The 25553-nt window shown below is 37.0% G+C and overlaps 1 protein-coding gene across 1 annotated transcript in view; it reads right to left on the bottom strand.

Moving 5' to 3' along the window:
• Positions 1 to 9703: 9703 nt before the first annotated feature.
• GLIS3 (GLIS family zinc finger 3) overlaps positions 9704 to 25553 on the bottom strand; it is a 77006-nt gene continuing 61156 nt past the window's right edge. The window contains exons 3-5 of the mRNA XM_008938861.1: positions 14240 to 14401; positions 12682 to 12796; positions 9704 to 9858 (exon numbers count right to left, since the gene is read on the bottom strand). Coding sequence (XP_008937109.1) covers positions 9704 to 9858; positions 12682 to 12796; positions 14240 to 14401 — 432 coding nt within the window. The remainder of the gene's footprint in view (positions 9859 to 12681; positions 12797 to 14239; positions 14402 to 25553) is intronic.

The raw sequence follows: 25553 nt of genomic DNA, 5'->3' as shown, positions 1-25553 counted from the left end.
ATGATTCTATGATTCTATGACAATGCATTTCTTTTCCAGCCTAAACTGCAGACTTACTACCCAGCTGTAAAAGACAGTCAACGGTCTTTGACTTCTGCCTAAATCAAACCCCAGCACAAATAGTCCATATATATATATCTACACATACTTGCTGCAGTGGCTTGCTTTCCCCATGATCACTTCGCTTCACTCACGATCACTTGGTTGAGCACCAGGACAATCACCCTGGGACTGAAAATTGACCATTTATTTTTAAGAACTATGAGGTTAGAAAGTTACCTTGCTGAATGATGAAATCAGTAACTGACAATTTTGCCATGCTGAGCACAGATATTTTCTGTGTGCTGTAATGTAGCCTAAATTTATGGCTGACCAAGGTGTAAGTTAACAATCAACTGCTCAGCTCATTTATAACTTCCCCGTAAGATATATTTATTTTACATAATAGATTTTCAATTTCAATAGCTCAGTTGTATGGTAGACTTGTGAAGTTTTGTATTTGGAAATGTGAGATATTCCCATTATCAAAATGTGGCTGTTTTTCCTAATACACAAAACAAATCACTGTCATTCACGAATTACAATTGTTTTGCTTCTGTGACAATCAACTAACATTTATCAGCTTTCAGACCAATGGAAGGAATTCTACTCACGTACATTTTAGATATGATTAAATAATTACCCAAGACTAAATGATACAAGCAGAAGTAATTAGAAGGGAGTAAGATTCTACATTCTTCAGTTTTCCATGTCATTATATTTGTGTTCAAGATCAGAGATGTGCTGTTGATTTGATGCATGACATCATTCCAGAGAGAATGTCTCTCCTTAAAATGATAATTTGTTTTGTATTTCTTTAACCAATCTGTATTTTATCTGAGATCTGTATGGTTTTGTACAACATAGCTAGTTTCTTTAGCATTATTCCTGTTCAATAGAAATCAGACACCATTAAGGAAAAGCTAAGAAAAGTGTGTTTAGGAATGCACTCACTCAAAGAGAAGTCAGTTAGGATTTCTCAAACATAATTAGTTCGTTTCCAAACCATGTAAAATAGGATCTCAGTAACTTCAAAACCTAACTGTACTGAGATTAGCTCTAGTAATTCTTCAGCAAAAACCAGACTCCTTCAGTCATTCAAACATGCATGTCATCAAATCACAGCATTTTAAATCTTGGTTTCATGAAAGCAGGCATAACGGATTGCACGGATGTTATGCACTTAGTAGGGTATTTCCAGATATAAGGAAAACATTGTTTATAGTCTATTTATTTTGATTCAGGTTGTATCTGTGTCTCAACTGTCTAAAACTGGCAAAAATCCCCTAAATGCTGCTATATTCCATTAAGAGGAATTGTTTTACACTAACTGTAATAGCTTTATAAATGTGGTTTTGTTTTCATTATAAAGCTAAGGAGGAATTTCTGTTATTCACTCAACCTCTATATTAAGTTTACTAAATGCTATTTGTCAAGGAGAGAATAACCCTGTAGTCTTCCACTCATTTTTAATGTCTGTAAGATGTCACTGGGAGAGGGAAGCATGATGTGTCTATACAGAGCTACATACTGTACTTGTTTTTCTGAAGGAGTAGCCAGAATTTGACATTTGCTTGCACAGTTACAGTAAAATTATGTCCTGTTAGCATCACAACAGATGTGACCACTAGAAAATTACAATTTCAGTTTGAAGCCGTGCTATGTGACAGTTTTTACTAATGTTATAGTTTTGCTTTCTGGATCACCCCTTCACTCACACAGGTGAGCTTCAAGGTCCAGTGCTAAACCTTAGTTGCCCAGTACTAAACCTTTTTTGATAACAGACCATAAAAGTTTACACTTGCTAAAAGATTACATTTGCTAAGCACAATTCTTGCCTACAATTCTTGCTTCTGGAGGCTACAGACATCTTGGGGCAAAGTAGAAAAGCAGATAGAAAGGATTTCTCAGTACCATTTGTTTCTGGTGAGACATTTGAGCAGGATTTCTAGAGAGCCACAGTGTTCACTAGTGTGCTAATTGTCTACTAAATCTTTAGTTTACTTTTTCTTTTTGTCTGCTCAGCTATGTATGTGTGCATGCTATTTTCATTTGCTCTTACATGCCACTTCAATTAAATGTTTTGTCAGGAAAACACAATAAAAATCAAGTTAAACTAGTCTATCTGCACAATAGGGATGTTAGGTTCTAGACAAGAAATGGCTACTTTTGGCCCTCTCAGAGTTTTACTACAAACATTTAAGTTCAAGTATAGCAATGGCTTCAGTCTTTGTGACCTAGCATAAATTAGGTAAACAACCAAAAATATGTTTCAGCCTCTTGCTTTAAAAATCAAAAGGACTTGAGACCTGCACAATCATCAGGTTTTAAGTCAAGAAAAAAAAACCAAAAACTGATTTTGAAGCAATACTACAAGAAAAAACACTGCTACATTGACTGATGACACTAAAATTAATTCTACCTTTATTATATGTAAAACAGAGAGTTTTCTTGTGATTTGTACTATACTACTGTGAAGAGTAGTTTGGGTTGTCTCCTCATTAAAATTATATAGAACACCAAGAACATTCTTTTAAGGAGAAAAACTGCAGCTGAGACAGATCTGAAAGGAAACTGAATGAAAAAAATCAAACTGAGAATCTTACTTTAAAGAAGGGAAGTACAGTTTGAGTAAGATATATTGTAAGTGGCCATTTTCCCAAAATAAACAAAAAACCTTGTTCGGCCATAGTTCTGCTGAAAGCTGATTATTGTTTTGCTCTACATATTTGGAAGTAATGTTTTTTAACATATAAATCCCTTAAGGATGCTCCTTGTTGTGACATTCACTGTTTTGGAGAGGCTCACATTTTAACAGAGTTTGCTTTCATTTCCTTCCCACTCTAGCCACAGAACTGGAAAGCACCCACAGAGATGCATGCACACACATGCACATATACACACACATTTCCTCCTTTCCTGCCCTGTATCCAATTGTATCCGATCTGAAAAGATGTAACTATCTTATAAAAATGTTACCTACATTGTATCTATGACCTTTCCTATTTCATCCTCTTTTTCTTGCAGTACCAAGAGGCTTGTGGATGTTTTTTGTGTGAACAGCAATCTAAGAGCTGAGTGGTACCCTTCTAAAAGAAGGAAAAAAACCCGCTATTTTGTGCCAGACTGATTTGGAGATATAGCTATTATATAATTCTGCTGAACATCAGCTTTTCAAAGTAAATGCAGCCTGACAAAGAAATCACTTGTACTGCAGAATGATTTGCTTCCCCTTTCTGAAAACATCTTTTTGGCAAATGTTCACTTCCTAAGTGGAATATGTGGGAAAGAAGAAATTCATCCACCTAATGCTTCATTTACCACGAACATATTTTTTTCCCTGTCAAGGGTTACCAAAATTTGCCATAAAATCTGTAGATAACATCAGGAATTGTTAGTATACAGAAATTAGGACTTTCATATTTCACATTCTTGTTTTAAACTTTGCAGCTTCCTTTCTATAACACTGGACTTCACTTCAAATATTTTAGTTTGTGTTAATCTCCAATCAAACTGAAGTTCATGCATGCACCAGTTTGTACAAGGAAATACTAATCTGGTCAAAATAATACCTCAGTTAGAGCATAAGACTAGAACTGAAATAAAGTTGACAGCTTTACTAGTAAGAGATCCAAATTACTACCTTTCAGGCATTTGACTTTTATTCTTGCAAAAATTCCATAGAAAATCCCTGTTCAATTTCATCCACTATCCGTGAGTTGTTCATTTAGTATGTTTCTTGCCTAGGTTATGACGTTACGTGCTGGCTGTGCTGGCACTGCTACCTTTCAGAGTTCCTACAGCCTCCCATTTATTGTGGGCCATTTCTGTTTCAGGTTGGGATTTTTTTTGTTGTTAAAGCCCTAATTCAGTTTACAGTGCAGTCTTACTAACAACTGTGCCAGCAGATGGGGCAGAGCTCTTTAGCTCAGGGAGGAAACAAATGATCAGAAGAAGGTCCTCCCCATGCGGTGACTGCCACTGAAGCCAGTGTATCAGTCCTTCAGGAGTAGCACTGAAGGCTCCTAAAATAGTACCTGCAGGCCAGCTATCAATACCCATCTCCATCAGTGTGAAATCTGCATGCCAACATGGACAGAGATGAGGTCTCAGCCTGGAACAATGAGGACAGTCTTTAAAGACTTGAAGGGTGTTTGGGCAGCTATCAGGGCAGTTAACTGCAACCTGTTAGGAATTCTTCACACAACTTCAGTTTTGCTTGCTCAGGTACTGCTGATGCTTCAGTAGCATCATGGACAGGAAAGCACACTTAAAGACCAGACTGAAGTGTGACTGGATAATGAGAATCATTTAGGTTGGAAAATGCCTTTAAGATCATTTGATCCAACTATTTACCTAGCACTGCCAAGTCCACCAATAAAAGATGTCCCTAAGCATCACCTCTACAGATATTTCAAATACCTCCAGAGACAGTGACTAAACCACTTCCCTGGGCAGCTTGTTCCAGTGCTTGACAATCCTTTCAGTGAAGAAATTTTTCCTAAAATCCAATCTAATCCTCTCCTAATGCAACTTGATGTCATTTCCTGTTCTCCTATCACTTGGGAGACCAACTCACACCTTGCTACAACCTCCTTTCAGGTAGCTGTAAAGAGTGATAAGGTCTCCCCTCAGCCTCCTTTTCTTCAGAGTAAACTATCCCAGTTCTCTAAGCCACTCCTTATAGGACTTGTTCTCTAGATCCTTCACCAGCTTCATTACTCTTCTTCAGACAGTCCAGTACCTTGGTATCTTTCCTGTAGTGAATGGCTCAAAATCTTTGAGATATGGCCCCACTAGTGCTGAGTACAAAGGGACAATCACTTCCACAGTCCTGATGGCCACACTATTTCTGATACAAGCCAGGGAGCTGCTGGCCACCTGAGCACACTGCTGGCTCATATTCATCTGGCTGTTGACACACCCCTAGCCCCTGGTTCTCTTCTGTCAGTCAGCTTTCCAGCCATCCATCCCCAGCCTGTTGCATGGGGTTATTGTGGCCCAAATGGAGGACCCATCACTTGGCTTTCTTGAACCTCATACAGTTGGCCTTGGCCCATCAATCCAGCCTATTCAGATCCCTCTGTAAAGCCTCCCTACCTTTAAGCAGATGAACACACTCACCTAACTTGGTGTCCTCTGCAAACTTACTGAGGGTGCCCTTAATCTCCTCACCCAAATCATTAATAAAGATATTAAACAGAAATGGATGCGGTACTGAGCCCTGGGTAACACCACTTGTGACAAGCCACCACACTGATCTAACTTCATTCACTACAATTCTTTGGGCCTAGCCATCCAGCCATTTTTTTAATCATCAAAGGGTACAGCCACCCAAGACATGGACAGTCAGTTTCTCCAGGAAGATGCTGTAGAAAACAGTGTCAAAAGGTTTCCTGAAGTCCAGGTAGACAACATCCACAGCCTTTCCCTCATCCACTAAGATCAAGCAGGACCTGCCTTTTAAACCCCTGCTGACTGTGCCTGATTGCCTGGTTGTTCTGTATATGGTGTGTAACAGCACTCAAGATGATTTGCTCCATAAAGAGATGGAAGCATCCCTTCGTGTCCATGAGTGTAGTTTGCTAAACTCTAGTTCACTGGGACTTCCCCATGCAGCCAGGACTGCTGATAAATTCTGGAAGGTGGCTTGGTGAGCACTTCTACCAGCTCCCTTGGTGCCAGTGGATCCCATCCATCCCCACAGACTTGTGTGTGTCTGAGTGGTGCAGCAAGTCACTGACCATTTCCTCTGGGATTCGGGGGCTTCATTCTGCTCTTCTTTCCTGCCTTCCAGCTCAGGGGGCTTGGTACCCAGACAAGTGGTCTCACCATTAAAGACCAAGGCAAAGAAGGCATTAACAATCTCAGCCTTTTCCTCATCCTTGGTCACTTCTCCCTGCATCCAGTAAAGGACAGAGATTCCCCTTAGCCCTCCTTTTCTGGCTAATGTATTAGAAACATTTTAAATTACCTTTTACTACAACAACAAAATTACATTATGGTTGGGGTCTGGCCTTTCCAATTTTCTCCCTGCATAACCTCATGACATCCCTGTAGTCCTCTCGAGTGGCCCGTCCCTTCTTCCAAAGACCATAAACTGTCCTCATTTTTTGCCAAGTTCCAGCCAAAGATTTCTATTCAGCCAGGCCTGTCTTCTTCCCTGCCAGGTCGTCTTTCGTCACATGGGGATGGCCTGCTCCTGTGCCTTTGAGATTATGTTCTTGAAGAATGTCCAGCCTTTCTGGACCCCGCTGCCCTTCAGGACTGCCTCCTAAGGGACTCTGTCAGCCAGGTACCTAAAGAACGATAGATTCCTGCTTTCTCAAGCCCACCTTCATGCACATCACGTGGCAGGGAAGTAGAGACACAAAAATTGAGTAAAGGGTATTATTTGCTACCAAAAAGGAACCTGAAGAATGCAAAATGCTATCAGCGAGCACTGACAGGTGTTTACAGAGTTTTGAGACAATCTGGATAATTTTTTTTGCTTATGTGTAAACATGATGAGGGCGACAGCACTTAGCCCTTCTGGCACACTTAGCACATCACGCTGCTGCTGCTTGCAGGAGTAAAACTCAGGGCAGAAACCAAGTCCAGGGAGGAATCATGATGTGAAATAGCAAATACTAATATCAGAGTGAACCAACAATCTCCTGGTCACAACTGCCAGAGCACCATGAAAACCATCAGGGAGTTTGGATGTTCCTTGCTCCCTGGAGAGCGGAGCTCTACATGCACCACTGGCAAAGCACACTCCTCCCTCGTGATGGAGCTTCCTTTTGAGGAACCCTCATGCGTCCCATTGCAGCACACATCACTGTCACTGCAGCAGCTGATTGGGGGTCTGCCACAGCCAGTCCTCCATCACATTCAGAGCCTGCTTTTCTGCTTCTCACTGACCACGCTCAAAAGAACTGGTCATTCATAGTCTAAAAAGTTTTCCAACAAATTGTATTATTAAATTCCTTAAACAGTGCTGCCCACTCCTAATCCCTTTTTGCCAACACCCCTTTCAGGAAAAACTGCTGCACACCATGGTGCCTGATTTATATTTCATTTTGAAAACAGGAAGCAAAGGGATTAAAGTTGGGGATTAACACACTTACTCTTTACGGCATTTTTTCTGCAGAATAGTTTCTTAGTTGCCATGGGCACTGCTTACTGACCCTTAGCCCCTGAATGCACTTCTTTTTGCATTAGTGACATCTTTTAAATGGACTCTATAGAGAACAAATGAGGGAAAATATCCTCATGTTCAACTGCTCTCAAAGTAACAAAATAGATTTGCTTTCCTTTCAATCCGTTCTCTCCCTTTTGCAGTTTTAATAGTGAAATCTGAACTAAGAGTTTGAATAAGAGCAAGTGAAATCTGAAAAATGCAGAAGCAAAATGGGCTCACACTGGAGAATCTCCTCACGAGGCAGGTGTTCACAAACACAGCAGTTTGTCCAGATTAATATAGTCACATAATGGAGAATGTCACCGGTAACTAGCTTAATGCTTAAATAACCTGCTGAAATACCAATGATGTAATGCATTAACCCTCCTTGGCTCCCTCTTTCCTCATCAGTTAAACATTCTGAGTTAGAAAAAAAAAAGTGAATTGATTTCCTATAAGAAACACATGAACCATTGTGCTTCTTGACTCACAAAAAAAAAAAAAAAAGCCTTTTTCAAATACTAAGAAATGAATTTAAAGGAGAGAGTGAAAATAAATGTTGCAAAATTTAAAAAGACCCCTGCAAATACACTAGTTAAAGAAAACCACCAGATACTGTTTTCTGTTCATTTTCTGTACTAAATCTAAATGCTGGTGTAAAATATTGTTTATTCCAAAATCTTTATACCAACTGGTAGCCTCATTAATTATGCAGTAAAATCAACATGTAGTCACAATAAAAACACCTGCTTTAATGTAAAAGCATGTAAACGATTAATAATCAAGGAGTGTGCAGCCTTGTAAGAAGCAAGAGCTCTATATTATTTTGCTGAGGCAATAATGTACTTGCTGACATGACCCTACAAAATACAGAGACAGACCATCTCTCAAAACTTTGTTGAAGACCCCACATTAACCTCTAACGAAAACACGTGTATGTCTTATTTCCAGAGAAATACTGTTGAATAGGGGCATATGATGTCTTTAAGCACTTGTATTTTTTCCCATATCTCTTTTTCATTGTAAAATGGACAGGTTTATATACATTACATATAACAGGGCTCTAAGAGAGAAAAGGTGAACTGTTGGGAAAGGGATAGAATAGGACTGGGCTTCAGAATAATTCATTTATTGAGATCTGCCTCTAAAGCTGGAACTTTATATCCCCTTCTTGCTAATATGGTGGTTGCACAGTGACAGCAGAGCAATATCTGCAAGATCACTACTATCTGTGCAAGGTGGCTTCTGCAAAGCCCCCTCAGCTCAAATGGAAATCTTTGTCAAGGTCAGCATAGGTTGCTCTGCAAGACAATTCCAGGAATTGCTTTGGTCAGGCAATCCGTGTCCTTATTTCATTATTTCCAAAATGCTCCACACTTAGTGTGGGCCACTGTTCTCTTTGAGCTTCTACTACTGTGCAAAGTAGGAATGGGTATGGCTGAGGTGTAATACAGCCTGTTTCACCTCAGCAGTGCAGTGTAGCAGTTCTTTTCTTTCAGGAAAAAATCAGGAAAAATATTCTGAAATATTTATTATCTAAAATTCTGTCCCAGAAAAACCCAGGAAAACAGACACAAGCACAACTGCTGTGTTAGACTAAGTACCTATCAAATAAATAAAGAGCAAATAAGACTAAACACTTCACTCTTTACCTGATACATGTTCCTCTGTAGAGTATAAGTACTATGCTATAGATCTGCTGAGATACTAAGCCATGTGGCCAGCTGAATCCATGCATGGTTTCCATTCATTCCATTTGAATGAGCAAAGATGACGCAGGTTTCCAGGAAACACACAGTTTGCAGAGGCAATTGTCAGGTAACTTTCAATATCCCAAAGCTTGCCTCTATAATGTATCTGATCCATAACTAATTTACACAACGAGATCAAAGACATGTCTAGACACTGTTAAAAATTGCCAAAGAATCAAAGACTGGGCAGCTGAAAGATTATATTATTTGGTATAAATTCTCTTTCAGTTCAAGGCTCAGACCAAAGATTTTTATCTTCCCTTTAGGTGGTCTTGTTTACATGAATTGCTCAAATTATTTTTTTTTCCACAAGATGCATCCTCACCCACTACACTTTCCTTTAATTAAATGGAAACAATCTTTTAAATGTTTAGTTTTTTGGCAGGACACACTGGCTTAAAGAACAACTACACATGACAGCAGTTGTTCACGGGTATAACTATGGATAAAATTCAAACTGTATCTACAAGCATAGCCACTGCCCTGTTCAGAAGATAAGGTAGATGTTACTGAACTACTTTGTCCTTGCCAGACAGCTGTATGAAATCAAAGCAATCTCTTGTCCTTTTTTAAAATTATCTCTTATCTATTTGAAAATGCACTTTCTAAAAAGAGAAAACCTCTTAAAAAGGCATTAAACAATGCAGATGTTCATGACAAGATCTGAACAAAGCCAGTGGAGGGTCTGTTCCATTCACAGTAGGACTTACACTGTCATACTTAAAAGTGAATTAAACCACATAGTAACTGTTTACAAGGAGATCACGAAGAAGACAACCATTTTTAGAAATAATTGTAGTCCAGGGGAATGCTGTGCCTTATCACTCCTCTCAGCATCCTTTTGCACTCTCATTTTGAGTGCTATATAGTTTTCTATCACTGACTTCCCTGCTTCAGAGGAGCTCCATCCAAATTCTGCAAGGGAGGATAAAATCCAGACACAGTCAGCAAGTTTTACTTTTAAAAATAAGATTGGAAGCACTGCTTTTTATCCCACCAAAATATTTTTAAAGTACCATCTGAGTATTATGATGCATATAGATTCTACCTAAAATGTTTTGCTGAACATATTCAACATCTTTTCAAAGGTGCTTGCATGGTATTTGTGTATGTTTGATCTCATGCTTATGAATGTTTTACAAATTACATGAGGATTAAAGCAGGCATGGTTCTCTTTATTCTTCTGCTTTCCTTTGAAAAGTAAATGAAAGTTTATAGTACTATCCACTAAGTTGCTCGTGCTGAATGTATTTATGCTGGAATCTTCTTGGTCTACAGGATTTCATCCCATTACGTGGAGAGATACCTAGTTAAATATATTTGGTGGATTGTCAGAGGCTGGGGATTGGGAGGGGAGAGGGAATAGTGTCTGCCTCACAAGATTTGTAGAAAAGGCATTTCTACCTTAAATGGTAGGGCATAAATATGTATCAACAAAAGTTGCTTAAAATAATTCAGAGATGGAAATATATCTACATCACACTGCAAAATCTGGCCCCATCCTCATGGGTCAAGGAAAGGGACAAAGCTTTGGAGACAGATCCAGAAAATCTAGGCTGAAGACTATGTAATGTTTAGCACACTAAGTAGCTGATTCTGCTGTTAAGAATATACCTCATCCTGCTACTTTAAGTCTATGCAACATCAAAGACACATTTGCAAATACAGTCTTGGAGATCCAGCAACTTAAGACACCACAATAATGTCAGTTGGTGTGTAGAGGGAGGTTAAAAGGAGGATTAAAAGCAGTCAGGCACGATATATTAAATGAATCCATGACTAACAGGGTGTGACAGCTAAGGGTCTCATTCTTTTCAACGGAATAGATCCCCAGGGCTGGAAGTATTACTCCAGTGTGCCTTTATCACCTTGGAATTTTTATGGTTATTTTTGATGAATTCACATTTTTGTAAAGACTTTTTCGACATTAAGCCAACTTTCACTTTTAATTAAAGCTATAAATAATCTTAATTCTGCATTGAAAGGTTTATTGTTTCTTACTTTTTATTATTATTACTGCCAAGAAATATTTCAAATACCAAAGCACGATGTTAGTTAGCAATTAGAAGTTCTCAAAGGTCTAGTAACTATGCTGTACCTTGTAACCATTACACATTGCAAACCTTATCCATGCTTTAAATTTCTGGCTTGATATTTACCACAATTTTTTCTTTTCTTTTTGTATAGGTTTGGCTTATTTCCTCTTCCATGCATCAACATATCTGATGCGATCAATGAGCATAAATAAATCCTTATCAGGGATGGAAAGAATAAGCAATTTTAAGCCTAGAGTGTGTCCATAGCGAGTCAAGTGAGGAGTAAAAATGGCCAGGTTTAAACTGTTTGACACAAAGAAGGAATAGAAAATGAACAAAATGAAACAGTGAGTGAAATGTAAGAAAGAAAACCTCATGCAGTATTGCAGTCTGGCAAAATGAGAGGAGATAACACGTTATTCACTTTCAATGACAGTAATGTTACAGTGAAGTTTAACGCCTGTATTCACGTCCTTTATGCCAAGTTTTAGTTGAGGCATCACACAGAGATTTCTCAGAATGCAACATTTGATGGGCATGTACTTTACATGCTTGTAGAAGACAGTGTCTGCATGGCTGAGTTGTCCTCCTGGGAAAGGCAGGATGGAGCTCACAGACCTCCTTTGGCATTCCAGCCTGTGGGCAGCACACTCAGGAGCAAGGGAGACAGAGCACCACTTACTAAGGTGAAAATAAGCACTCTGCTGCTTTGCCTTTGAGACATGAGTGGGCACTCATAAATTTAAAGCAAATTCCTTAAGAATTTCAGGCCAGTACAGGCCAGTTCCTCAGGGGCTGACATGCAGGTCTCAGCTGACATGTCCTGCTTCAACAAACCATTGAATCAAAACTTACTCTTCTGATGTGTATACTGGAAGCCCTAGTTAGGGCTTCCAGTGCCCTATGAAGAAATTGTTTTGCTACTTTCTATGAATGGTTGTGCATTTAAATTTTAAAATTTCTAAGCTGTAACTTGTTTTCCATGGGTCTGACATCTCAAAGGTTTACTTATCCTTACCGGTTCATGCACATTCCCATTTTACCAGGACCAGTTTCCTTCAAAATGAAAGCTTAGATTTTTGTCCTCAATGATCTAAACAAACAAAATAGTCCTGATGATTAATAGGAGATATGATGAAAAATGCTTAGGGGAAAAAATCATTCAACTCAACTCTTCAAAGATGTGTTTATACATAAAACCAACTGCTGACTCATGGGTTTGACATCCACAGAGAACTGGTGTTATTAAATATCCTAGTATTTGGAAGTGTCTGCCATATGGAAATATAATTTAGAGATTAATCTCACATACTGTCCATCTGCCTTCAAAATCTATCTTTCCATCTGAGGCTGGCTGTGTAAACTGGATCTTGTATTACTATGTATTTACCAGGTGGCGGAACTTTAAACCCCAAAATTTATGTTTTCAAAAATTATTTTTCATTGACTTCATCATGCATATTTAGTGATTAATCATCACATCAGAAAATAAAGAGCATTAAAGCAGGCAGCCTCATTAAATCAATGATGAAATTATTATCTGTATAAGAACCATATCTATTATTTCCCATTAACAGTTTTTCTAATCAACAGACTGAAATCAGCACAGGTGCTTGAAGCTGCATTGAAGTATCTAATATTAGAACCCTGGCTTCTCTGCATTAGCTTTACACCAGTCAACAGATCAGAAAATTTACCTTTTTCCTGACTTGTTCATCTTTGGAAGAATGGGCTTTCACGTGCTTTCTCAGGGAACTTGGATCTGTGTATCGCTTAGTACATCCTGGCATCTGACATGCATAAGGTTTCTAAGGCAAAAAGAAAAAAGATAAAGGAACTGTTATATCACAGACCATTTTAACTCAAGAGAATACCTTGTGAGCCTTGGGATGCTGCAAACCACATTACTACAGAACACAAATGTTGTACATTATTACAAGCAGAATGCTCAGTAATTTATTAGAAAGGGAAAGGAGAAAAGTAAGGCTTATAAGGAACCAAAGGAATGCTTTTATTATGGCACCTGTCATTGTTACCTTTTTTTTTAATAATCTGTACAATGATTATTGCTAGTTATACTCACAATTCTTCCACCCTCAGAGCAATCTTTGACTTAATCAGAAATTACATTCCTAGTGAATCAGGTAAAGAAACTGCAGTAAAGGCCCAGATAGACTGTTTAGGATTATAGAAGAATCTGCTTCAGAAAAAAAGAACAAGAAAAAGTGTTAGTTTACTATATTTCAAGGAGAGAAAGCACAAACCAAAGCAAGCATTTAATACTGGAAGTTTCAAAACCACTACCCACTAAAATACACATTTTCATATGAAGTACAAGACAGACTCCTTCAGCTCACACTTTCTAGTAACATGTAATTTTAGAAAGATACCAGTCTTGTAATACCTTTATAATTTTCTTTTAAAAAGCCCAATAAATCTAACTCACCATATAAATACAAAACTTTATAAATCTCTCATTCTGCTTGTTCTAACTTGTTTTTCTTCCCTGACGACTTGTAGGTCTATCTAATACAGACTACTAATGAACATCTGTTTGCTGACATTAGGTATTTTGCCATTTAGCCATTACTGTTTCACAAAGCCTTTCTGAAAACACCTTGTACCAATTATTAACTTACCAGCCATAGCATTGATTATTTGAAATAGATAATTTAAGTTTTGCGACAGCCATTTAATTCAAATGGCATTGTTCTTTTCTTTCTGGACTTCTGCCCTTTGAAAAATGCTTGTCTCTGATGAACCACAACCTTTTGTTATGAAAAAAAAAAAAGTGTTTTAACAAACCTCAGCTGTCACTCAAATTCACAACTATTTGTTGGTGTGAAAATTTTTAGACAGACAAAATTATTCTCCCTCCGTTGACTTTCTGGTACATGTCCCAAACTTAAGTTTAACTGAGTTTTTGTCAGAGAATAGCAGTTATTATTGCAGATTGCTTCTGTGTCTCTGCACAGTGATTCTGGGTTTCCTAAAGATCAGCTAAGTAGGAGAATGTTACTGTCTCTACCTGCAGCAAAGCCAATGGAGCTGTGGCCTCTTTATTGGCTAGTTTGGCCCATCTACATCCATGCTTCTATTACAGCATCACTTCTGAAACAGTTTAAACAGGTTCATTGGACACTTCTCCCCTCTGTCTCTAAGGCTATGGGCTACCTGCTGCCACCAAGCTGGAGGAAAGGAAGACATGGTCTAATGTGCAGGGAACTGCAATGGGACTTCTACTTCCTTACAGTGTCCAAGTGTGTCCTCTGGTGCTTGGCACGGTCGCTGGAGTTGCTGAATGCTTTCTGGCAGCCAGGGTGCTGACAAAGATACGGCTTTTCACCCGTGTGGCTCCTTAAGTGAATCTTCAGGTTTTCTAGTCTGGAAAAGGCTTTCTTGCAACCCTCAAACTAGAAAAGAGAAAGAAATTATTTGACAGGAAAGCACACACAGTAAACTGCAACAGCAAACACTCAAGCAGGAGAGTGAAATGGCCTGCAGAGATCTCCAGCCTGCTATGGCTGGATGCCTCTCAGAGGTGAGGAAAGCCTGGCCTTACACTGGGGGTGTTGCTGGCACAATGCCTGGAACCATTTGGACCATAAGAATGCATTTATCTTCCCTGTACATGACTGACTTAATAAACTATGTCCTTCTCCCATTTCACAGATGGGACAGTGAGACACAAAGAGACTGGTAACTTCAGAGTGCAGCACCACTCAACCTATCTGGGGAACACAGACCCAGCTTATATACCCCAGTAACACACAGAAAGCAACATGGTCACTGTGCGGTTGCCAAGTTCTTCACTAGCTACCCTTATCTCAGCTCTGGGCTCACTAGCAACTGAGCAGAACACAGCCATCTCTGAGTATCAACCCAAACTACAGAGCAGCAGAAAACCATGCAGGAAGATGTCAGTCTGCTCTGGCTTGTTGATGGTCACAGAAAAAGTAAAATAATTTTTGGAATACTTCTTTACGTTTCTGCCATGAGTAAATATATGAGGTTTCCAAAACAATGTGAGCCCATTAAAATAGGATTTAATCCCTACAGGTAGGTAATAATCATGTGGCGTAGTATTTGTACACCTAATAACATAACGCACCTGCAGAAAAGCCTATGTTTATATGAGCAAAAAACCAGTTCTTCATCTATCATGTCCCCATAGTATAATTTATCTTAAAGGAAACTAAACCCCGTTAGGTCTTTGTGACACCAGTACTTTTATGCACATTTGATTTAAAATAGAACTGATTTCAACAGAACATTTATGAATATTAGCTAAAAGTATATATTTTTTTCCATTCTATCATTTAAGATCAATTAATATCATTAGCTTCAGCTGCTGCATATTGCACTGTGCAAGATCTAAAGCATTAGGCACCCATAACATGTTAGTCTGCAGTTCTTCCATACTGAAAAAAATGATTCATTAACAGATATGTCAAACATTTCTAATGCTAACACAAATTTTTCCACCATTTCTCTTCCTACTCATTTTACTCACTTGAAAAGAAACACACTATTTTTCAGTCATTTTAATATAACACAAAGATATTTTCTAATATATTATTCAGCGCATATATGTTTACAAAAGCACAAGTAGGAAAACACTAACATAATTCTAATCGTAATTAACAGACCTTTCTTACAAGTCTCTAAGACCCTCAAAAAAGAGAAAAAGCAGGATATAAAACTTTCATCACTTAATTTTAAGCAATTCAGCTTTTTGGATTTATGCAAGTGAGAGTTACAACTTCAAAGAATAAAATGCAGGAAGAAAATATAGGAAAAAAAAAAAAAATCATCTTCCCCAAACAAACCACGGAAGCTGAATTTCTGTGCCGGCACTCCCTAACAGCTTTTGTTCAGTTTTAGCAACAGAAGGAAACATAGACTGTATATTGCCCAGGAGAACATTGTATGCGGGAGGAAATATACACTACCTATAAAACAGCAATATCAAAATTAAGTTTAAGAAATTAAAACTTGAGAAAATGGATGAACCACCCCCCACTATATCATAACTGCAATTTTATCTTTCACACACATTAGTTTCAGAAATTTTCTCAACTCATGAAGGTTTTTATTTATATCCCATCCCTTCATCCAAAGCAAATCTACAGTGCTTTTCAGATTGCCCAATATTGATCACTAAACATTAATTTATGCTTGGACATATAGTGTTGCTTTTATGTTTAAGAAGGTTTATTATGTAAGCAAAACAGTCTACAACTGTAAAAATATTTTTACTTTTAGGGAACCATTATTAGAAAATACTCCAGGATATATAAACCCAAAAATTTAGACAGATGTTTCTTACCATTGGCTGGGCAAAATTACAACATTTTTTTTTAAGAAAGTAGAGAAAGCTGAAAGGCTGATGTAACGAATGGCCTTTGAAAAGAAAAACAATTCCAGAGCAGCTATGTAAAAATAACAAAGAAACATAGTGATTAGCTTATACTAAGTAGACAAGCTATTGTTTTTATTAAATTCATAAAAGAATGACCATCCTTTCTAATGAGAGTAACTAAGCTGTACATGAGCATGAGATAAATTCTAGTATATCCACCAACCTTCAATGCACAGAATAAAACTAACTCCAGTGAAGAAGTTCTAAAAGCAGGCCATCTGTTTTATTTCACAAGTTATTAAACTTTGAATTTTCAAGCTTGTAAGCAAAATTAAATGTGTAAATAATTGTTCATATGACTGTAAAACTAATATTGAACTGGGAAAAAATGTTTAACTGAGAACTAGGGAACACTGTCTTGCAAGTTTAAAAACTGTGTTTTTGAAGATTCCTGCATTGCTGATTATAATTCAGAAGCAGAAAAGATAGTCTGAAGTTCTCTCTCCCCTACACAGCCCTAAATTATTGTGTGTCACATTCCCAAGGCTATATATAGTTGTGTATTTCAGAAAAGGCCATTCTAACAGAACACAGAAACTACATGCCTGTATTATTAGAAAGACCATCTTTACACAACAGTTAATGAATGTTTACTTTAAAAATCAGACCTTTTGAAGCCTTGGAAATCTCTGATGCTTAGAAGGAACGAAAAGATATTATTTCCAGCAACACAGCACATACATTCTTTCCTGACAACCAGATTTCAATGAAAGTACTCCAGAAAAGACACAATTACCTTCAAGGGAAAAAATCACATAGACGGTAGTCATATTTTGAAATTAAATTCTTCATAGTTTCTAAGTTATTATTTTTATTTTTATTTTTAATTAGTATATTTACAGTGAAAGATAAAGCATGCCAATAAACAGCAAAAGCAGTGCCATGACTTTTTAAAAGACTTGTGTTCTCGTGAGGCTGCTTTTCATCTCTTTATACACAGAGATAGTGTTCAATGCAAAAGGTAGCCGTCCTGTAAAACTGCAACATAATTCCATAGATTTATATTAAATAATCTGTGCAGCATGTAAAACCCTGCTGGATACACCAGACACTTCTGAGCCCTGTCTGAGCCCTTCTTCCTTCCCAGACTGTAGAATTAGCAGCCTGATAACACATGGAAAGAGATGAAAGAGCTGATGGATATGGGAGAAGGAAATGAAACAAGTGGGACTCTACAGAGGTGAATAACTCCAAGATGCTTCATGTAGCCTTCTGAGTCTTCAAAAACAGAGTGAGATAGCTTGATGTAACACATGCTGAAAGATCCAAACTAGAATGACTCTTCCTGCTTGAAGACAGTACAAGGTCTCCTCTACCAGAGAAAGTTAACTGAATGAAAATATGAGTGGTTTCTGAATTTTAGGAAATTCTGTAATACATGAATATACATATATGCAAATAGAGTGAAAAAAACCTAAAAAACATAGAGGAAAAAATAAATCCAGAGTAGTTGCTTAGCATTTAAAAATATTTATTAGCAGATAAAGGACAAATTAATTATTTAACAATGTTTATGTCTGTCAATTAATTTTGAATGCTCTGATATGCTGACCAGACAGGTTCTTCTGTGTCAGCACCAAGGCAGGTGATATGACAAGGACACAGTATCTTGCCTCAGCTTTGCATTTATCACATGAGCAGACGTAAAAGGTAAAAGCTGTTCTTTATTTGGATTTCAAACACAAATGATGTGGTTCAACATTAATTAATAGTCTTCTAAAAAGCATTTCCTGTCCGCAACAGCATTAGCAGGGTGCTACTGTGCAAGAGATGTAAGGGCTTTCAAAAATTGAGAGTAAGACCTTATAGGAAAACCTTTTGAACAGCTTTTTATTCCTCCAGATTCTCCAGCCTGGCAATCTTGTGAACAACACGTAATTAGTGTCAGACATCATTCAAACTGCTGGCATCAGGTGCTTACCAGCAAGGAGGCTGCATGCCACAGCTGAGATTTAAAAGCCCAGGTTCATTTAATGTAAAGTAAATGCTGTGCTTTTAACCCTTCAAGTGTTTAAGTGGGGGGAAATGTAGCATTCAGAGCAGTGCCTTATTATAGTGCAACCATTTCTATCTGAACAGCATACATTTTGTGACACGGTGATTGAATTCTTTGGCTGATGCACAGTGTTTATGTAAGGCTACGTTTTCCTCAAAGCTATGCAAAGGCTAAGATTTATTTTCTGCATTTACAGTTAAGTTTATGCAGTTTATGAATGTCTCAGAATTCTTTGCTCCAGTAAATAATGACAGACAATGTTTATATGTGTTGCATACAATTACAGTAGATGTTTGTTTGCCCAACCATCATTCACAATTTGCTCCACAGCTTATTGAAGTCAATAGGCAATTACTCTTTTTTTATCTCCTAAAAAAAAAAAAAGTTTCCCAGCACTGCAATAACCTCTTTTCAGGTATTTCTGGTAAATTTCATTAAAATTTTAAAATCCAGCACTGCATAAATATAAATGCAAACAAAAGATAACTACAGATCGTGACAAAGTCTGAAGTAAACTTGTTACTAAGAATATTTTTGTGTGTGTGGCCAGAATGAGATTAATAAACTACATCCTAATCTGATTTCAGTTTTCCAATACATCCATCTCTTCAGCTGTCTTTTATTTAAGAATAGCTATACACTGCTGCTGTAACTGAAAAATGCAATGAAATCAATGGAAAAAAAATAGATATTAAAGCAGAGCAAAACATTACACATTGATTAACATATGGGAAATAGAATTGGGCTGCTTTTTCAGACAGACACATAAGAGATGCTAGTCTCTTACATTCTCTTTGAAAAAAAAAACTTTATCAGTCACATTGTACCCACTTGGCTTACTTTTTCCATATGTAGACAGGTTACTTGAGTTTATAAATAAAATTAAGTTTTAATCTTCTTTCTGAGGAGATCAGTATTCACAGAGAACATTCTGGTGTCAGTTCTGACAAGATAAACAGGATCAGTAGATTAAGTACGCCAACAAACCACAGTAAAGGTGGAAGAGAAAAATGGGTAAGGAACTGTCCCGACCCACAATTCTTCTATTGCGAGAGGTCTTTTTACAGATGTCTCTTTTTATTTATGTGTTCTTGATAAATATAGCATGCTCATTTCTCCTTTAATCTAAATACTTTGGAGGTCTTCACTCTTCTCACATTCTAAAGATCCGCACCACACTATATATTCTTACTTTCTAGGTAACACCTTGCGTAAAGACACAAATACCTCGTCTGAAATGAAGCACAATATATTGAATGTTATTTATACCCTAAAATAATGGTGTCAAGAGATTCATTCACCATGGAAATGTCTCATATTTTCATTAGTTTTAGTCAGCATGGCCATTTCAGCCTTGGAAGCTATTTCTGTTGCTGTAGAGAAGGTAAATATTATGACAGATGCCTTCAAAAGAAACTATTACTGAACACATCAGCTGCTACTGACTCAAAAAACATATGGTACAGAAAAGATTAGAGGAAGAACAAACGATTTGGGAATTCTCTCCTTGCTTCCTTTTGGAATAAAGTGTTCCTGATTTTCTCTCCTTTCTTTCTCCTTGGCTTTTCTAAAAGGTTATCTTTGATCCTCTTGTAACTGAGGTCACCATGTGTATTCATGTAACTTTCTCTACTAAAAGTCAACATGGTTCTAGAATTGTTCACAGTTAAAACAGCTACTATTACTCCTAAATGTCAGAGAAGTCATCTAGATTTGAATACTTCTTTCCTCTAGTAAACTTGCAAGAACCAAATAGCCTTTCATCAAGTACAGAACAGCTATTTCCTTGCAGGTATTTAAAAACATACATATCTGCAGGAACACTACCTTCCCTTCCAATACAAACTAAAATGCCACTACCTCTCATTTCTGTAGTTGAGATCTTCAGAGGATCTCATGCCAGAGATATGCTATAAATTGAGAGCATAGCCTTTCAAACACGGAGGTGAAGGAGTGTAAATCACATTCTGACTGGGAAGATTCTGTTGGTTTAGAGCATTTTGCTCATTGTGAATTTCACAAAGGACTAGAGTTTGATCTCTATTACATTATGAAAAAAAAAAAAAAAAAATAAAAGATCAGGGGATCTTCGAAACTATAGCCCAAATGGCAAAGAAACATGACTCTAAAGGGTTCCTCCTCACCTAATCCTGTGTCCAAATTATCAAATTATTCATGATTTATTCCACTTTCTATAAATACAAACAGAATAGAAACATCTATACACAGAAATAGGAATATTCCATTCTGTTTCATCCTCCCTCACCCTACCCTACCCTACCGTGTCCTATCCTGTCCTGTCCTATCCTATCCTATTCATAAATACGCAAACTCAGGATAAAAAGTTCCAACAAGCATGCAAGCCATTGTTCTATACATACTGTCAAAGTATTTCTTCTCACAGTTATTTGAAAATATATCACATGACTGCCATTTTCCACAGACAGGAAGGCACTAGGATGATCCTCTAGACTACGTTATTGGTAAACACTCACACTTATGGTGGCTCACAGCTGACGCTGTAAAACTTCCAGCATAGCTTTTTACAGAGCTCTGTAGGAGATCTTCTATCCTCAGTATATGTACACAAATCCAGGTGCTGTCTGGCATAGGCTGTCTTGGTAAATTTGATTTATTAATTACAGAGCCAAAATTCATTTTCCTCACACTTTTTTTTTTTTTTTTTAAATTTAAAAAAAACCATCTAGGTCATCTGCCAAGAGCAAAATAGGTGGTGAGAGATCCACTTGATCTTTCATGATCACAGCATTTGCCTAGAGAAAATACACTAGAATACAGTAGAACATGTCCATAAACACTAACTTTGTGTCCAAAGAAATCTCATACTGAAGTAACCTTGGGAAAAAAATATTGAATGGCTCCAGTTTTGACAAACTGACACTGATGTTAATTAAAGGGCTTGGTTAAAGAGGTTTTATTAAAGCAAAAGCATAAAACATAATTTAATTGGTTGCTCAGTTGTATACAGTGCTGTTCAACTTGAAGTGCCTGAGAAAGAAAAGCACTATATATACAGGAAGAGGAATCATTAGGAGAAAGAAAAATGCTTAGCCAAGCCTTGACTTGCATTTCTAAGTTCAAGGTTCACTGGAAAATATACTGAAAAAGACAACTCTCTTAATTTTATCATGACATTTACATACCTGTTGCACATTTTTTTCTGTCAAATTGGCTCAATCAAATGTACCTTCTTGCATAAACACAATTTGAGTTTACACATATAAACATGATATTTTATTGCTAAAATATCAGAGGATTAAACCACGTTGTTCCAGTTTGTAATGGTGTGAGGAGTACCTTTGCTGAGTAAGCTCTCTCATAGCTTAAACAGAAGCATTGCTTAATTTCGAGAGCCAAAAAGTCTTAAAATTTCCATTATGCAACAACAACCTTAACAAGGGACAGAATTTTTTTGCAAATTTCATATGATGAATTTATCTGACATTTTTCCATCAGTGAGGTGAAGTTTCTTGAATGTGTCTTGTTGAATTAATGAGAAGTTCAAGCTACCCAATCCATAGCGTATTCATGGTCCACCCAGTTTGAAATGCAGAAGGCACTGTTTCTATTACACTCTGGCAGAACCAAGACGTATTCAAAAAGCCAGAAAAACCTTTTTGGTAACAGTTTTGGGGTTTTTTTTCCTCTACATTATTAACAATTTATAAAACCATGTCTGTGAACCAACCAATCTCACTAAACTGGCAAAAAACCAGTAAGAAGATTAGAATCATCCTACAAGTCCATGAAAAAATTTAGGCTAATAATGGTGGGGGGAGGGGGGGAAGGTGGTAATTTTAAATTCTGTACTTTGCAAAAAGAATATATTCTCTTCTATATTTAAAGGAAATACATTATCATAGCATTAAGTCCAAAGAACAGGCCTCCCAACGTTCTTCAGCTACTTTCTTCTGAAGGGTGATGGAAACTCAAAAAATACAACCTTTTCATCAGATGCAAGTCCTCTGCTTTTATTAGAGGATTTAAATGTTTTTATTCACCAAGTAATTCAGGTGTTTCATTATGAAACAGAACAAGAAGTTGCGCTACTATCTCAGAGCCATGATGCTGTTTCTAGGTAAAACGCTATGCAGTTGTAACATTTGATTTACTAAAAGGTAGTACTTTTGCACAGTTGAAGGGAAAGGGTTGGAGGAAGGAGCTTTCTTTCAAAATGTTCTGTTCACAGATACATTTTTTTTCCTCAAAAGACTGATTGCTGAATCATACAACAGAAGAAATTACACCTGTATTTTCAAAAGCACTCTTTTAAAAGTGACAAGAGCATGTAACCAATTCCAACATAGAAACTTTAGATGTCTAATCAAATGAAATCTATAAGTTTCTTTTTACAATGTACTTAGCATTTTCCTTTTAAACAGCATTTTGAATGTTATTATAGAAATTAATCTCTCCAACGTCTATATGAGAGAAGAGGGAAAACATTACCCTTGTCCCGCACAACGGACTTGAGGCCACATGTATGGCTATACTATGGAAATGAATATATATAATTAAGCTGAGCAACCTTACCTCTGTCAGCAATAATATTTTATAACATAAGTGCAGTGGTGACCAAAATGTTATAGGGGTTGTGGTCCTAGGAATGATCTCCTTTTACATAAATCATTCCAGAATTTTATTCTTTGCATTGCCTTCTAGTAGATTTTTTTTGAAACATAATTGCTATATTTTTATAGCTATGGCTAGCCCTTATACTTGGCTACTTAGCTATGAGGATCACTTGGCTATCCTCTAACTGTATTATTAATTTTAAACTTTTATCTGTTTGGGAAATAGAAATGACACAAATTAGTTTTCCCACCTCCATTTTGTAATACTGACTCTACAATGATAGTGCCATCTCAGTGATTTTCCACAGAAAGTTTTAATCCTCACAACTGTACATAAAAAGCAAGCAAGAGTATGTTACCTTGTGACATTTCTATTTGGAGGCATATAAAGCATACAGAAGTTACACTCACGCACATATTAATCAGTAAATATTCAGCATCTTCTAATACTTTCAGCGTTAGTTTGTGTTTACAGTTGTATTACATTCACTTGAATGGTCTGAGGCATCTAGAATACACTCTGTAGTATTTAAAATCCAGGCCACAGACCCAAATTTCTAACTAGGAATTAAAAAAAAAAAAAAAATAGTATTTATAAGGTTAATCTTATGAATTTCAGAACTTTTAAAACCCACTTAATTAAAATTTGGCAATTTTCAAGATAAATATGCTATTGAAAAATAAAAATTGAAGTTTTATATTGAATGTATGAAAATTACGTTTAGACTTTTCCCATTGCTTACTTCCTAGTTCAGCTGAGGCAGTTTCCTGATTTTAACAATAATCTGTTTATTGCTTTAGCTAGCCCTTTATTGGTAAACTGCATTTACCAATAAATAAAATATTAATCAAAAATAATAGCTCAGAAACAGCAAGGCAAATTCTTACAGACACCAAAGTGCAGTATTTCTTGCTAAATTGTTTTCCTCCAAAGAAAAAATGATAAACACCCTAGTTTTAAAGCAGATTAATTGATGCTTTATTGAAAACTGTTCAGATTAGTATCTGTATGGCTACTGAAAAAATATAGATCATAAAACTCCCCCCAAATTACTATTGATCAAAACTGTAAGCCAATGAAAATAGAGCAAATGTGAATTCTTAAACAACCTTAACATGGCTGTATTACTGCCAGCTCATACTAAAGCAGTTTTATCCACATCCCAATTCTGCATTCCTCAAATGTACACCACTTCCACTGAAGTTGTGGGAATTTTGGATATGCAAAGAACGTAGAATTAGTTTCTTAATCCTTAGGTCACAATGCATGATAATTATAGTGTCTCAACTCATAACATTGCTGGCTGAACAGCTCTGCAGCACCTTTTAGGGCATTAACAGTAGGATTCTGGTGATTTAGTCTAACAGTCATACCACGACCTTGCCTCTGCAGTTTTATATGTAATAAGTAAATTAAACTAAACAACCAAAAGTTTAGAGTGAAATGCATTTTGAGTTGTTTAGCAATGTAGCCTTACCTTTTCTGCCCTATTTGTACCCTGTTAAAGAGGAAAACAATAATACTACTCAGCATTTAAAATCCCAGCTTTCGCCTGTTCTGAGCAGAGAAACTTATACTCTTCCTTTGTGGCAACACTCAGGAGAATATTCACCTTAGAATTTAAGAGATGGTTTGCAGAAAAGAACAGTTGTGGAAAACAAGACAAAAGTGCTCACACTGTAATCAGTGGGAGTCCACCACAATAGCAAACAGCCAAAGGATGCTTCTTACTGCAGAAGTAAACCATATGCAAATTTCCAGCGACATTCAAAATGTACTTCCCAGCTCAGTAAATGTTTTCTATTCTTGGCTGCTTAGCACCCTCAGGTTTTTTCAATTAGATCCTGTTTGTTTAGTTAAAAAAAAAGAAAAAGAAATAAAAAGAAAAAGGCAAGCTCTGAAGAAAGGATTAAGTCCTGTATCTTACAGAGAAAGAACATAAATTAGAAATTCTGTTCAAATCTGGAGTATGCATTCTTTAAACTTCCACCCTGCTGGGAAATGTAATAAGAATAAAGGCAGAAAGAAGCTTTTTTGCTTCATTTGATTTGTTCAGCTGAAAACATGCTTTTAACTATCTGCAACTAAATCTCAAAATTCATGACAAGTCAGACAATACTTCCACATGTTATAAGTCTGTGAGATAAAAAGAGAGCTGGGAAAGCTTACAGAAACCCACCTGGTGAGCAAGCTCTCCAGATTCAAAAGGGCAAGACAGAAGGCCACATGGATGTAACGCAAGCAAGCCGTGGCTGTGAGAAGATGGTGACAAGAGTTTTGCTGCTGGTACTGCAGTTCTTCAGTACTGTGTGGCCTCAGAAGGAAAGTAATTTTCAAAATGACCAACAGATCAGATTGACGTGTATGAGTTAGCTAGGGATGAGAAAACCAGTGGAACAAGGCCAGAGATTGGTAAACGTAAAGCATGGGTTACCATTTACTGATTCTTTGCAGCAAGAATTAACTGGAATCTAATGATTTTGCTTTGAATTTAAAAGGAAAATTTGATGAAAAAAAAAATGTTAAAAGCAGAAATAGGCACCTTCCTTTT

The sequence above is a fragment of the Merops nubicus genome, unplaced genomic scaffold (genome assembly GCF_000691845.1).
Source record: "Merops nubicus isolate BGI_N331 unplaced genomic scaffold, ASM69184v1 scaffold14844, whole genome shotgun sequence".
Lineage (NCBI taxonomy): Eukaryota > Metazoa > Chordata > Aves > Coraciiformes > Meropidae > Merops > Merops nubicus.
The sequence above is the reverse complement of the archived record's forward strand: the minus strand, read 5'-3'. Positions and strand labels throughout refer to the sequence as shown.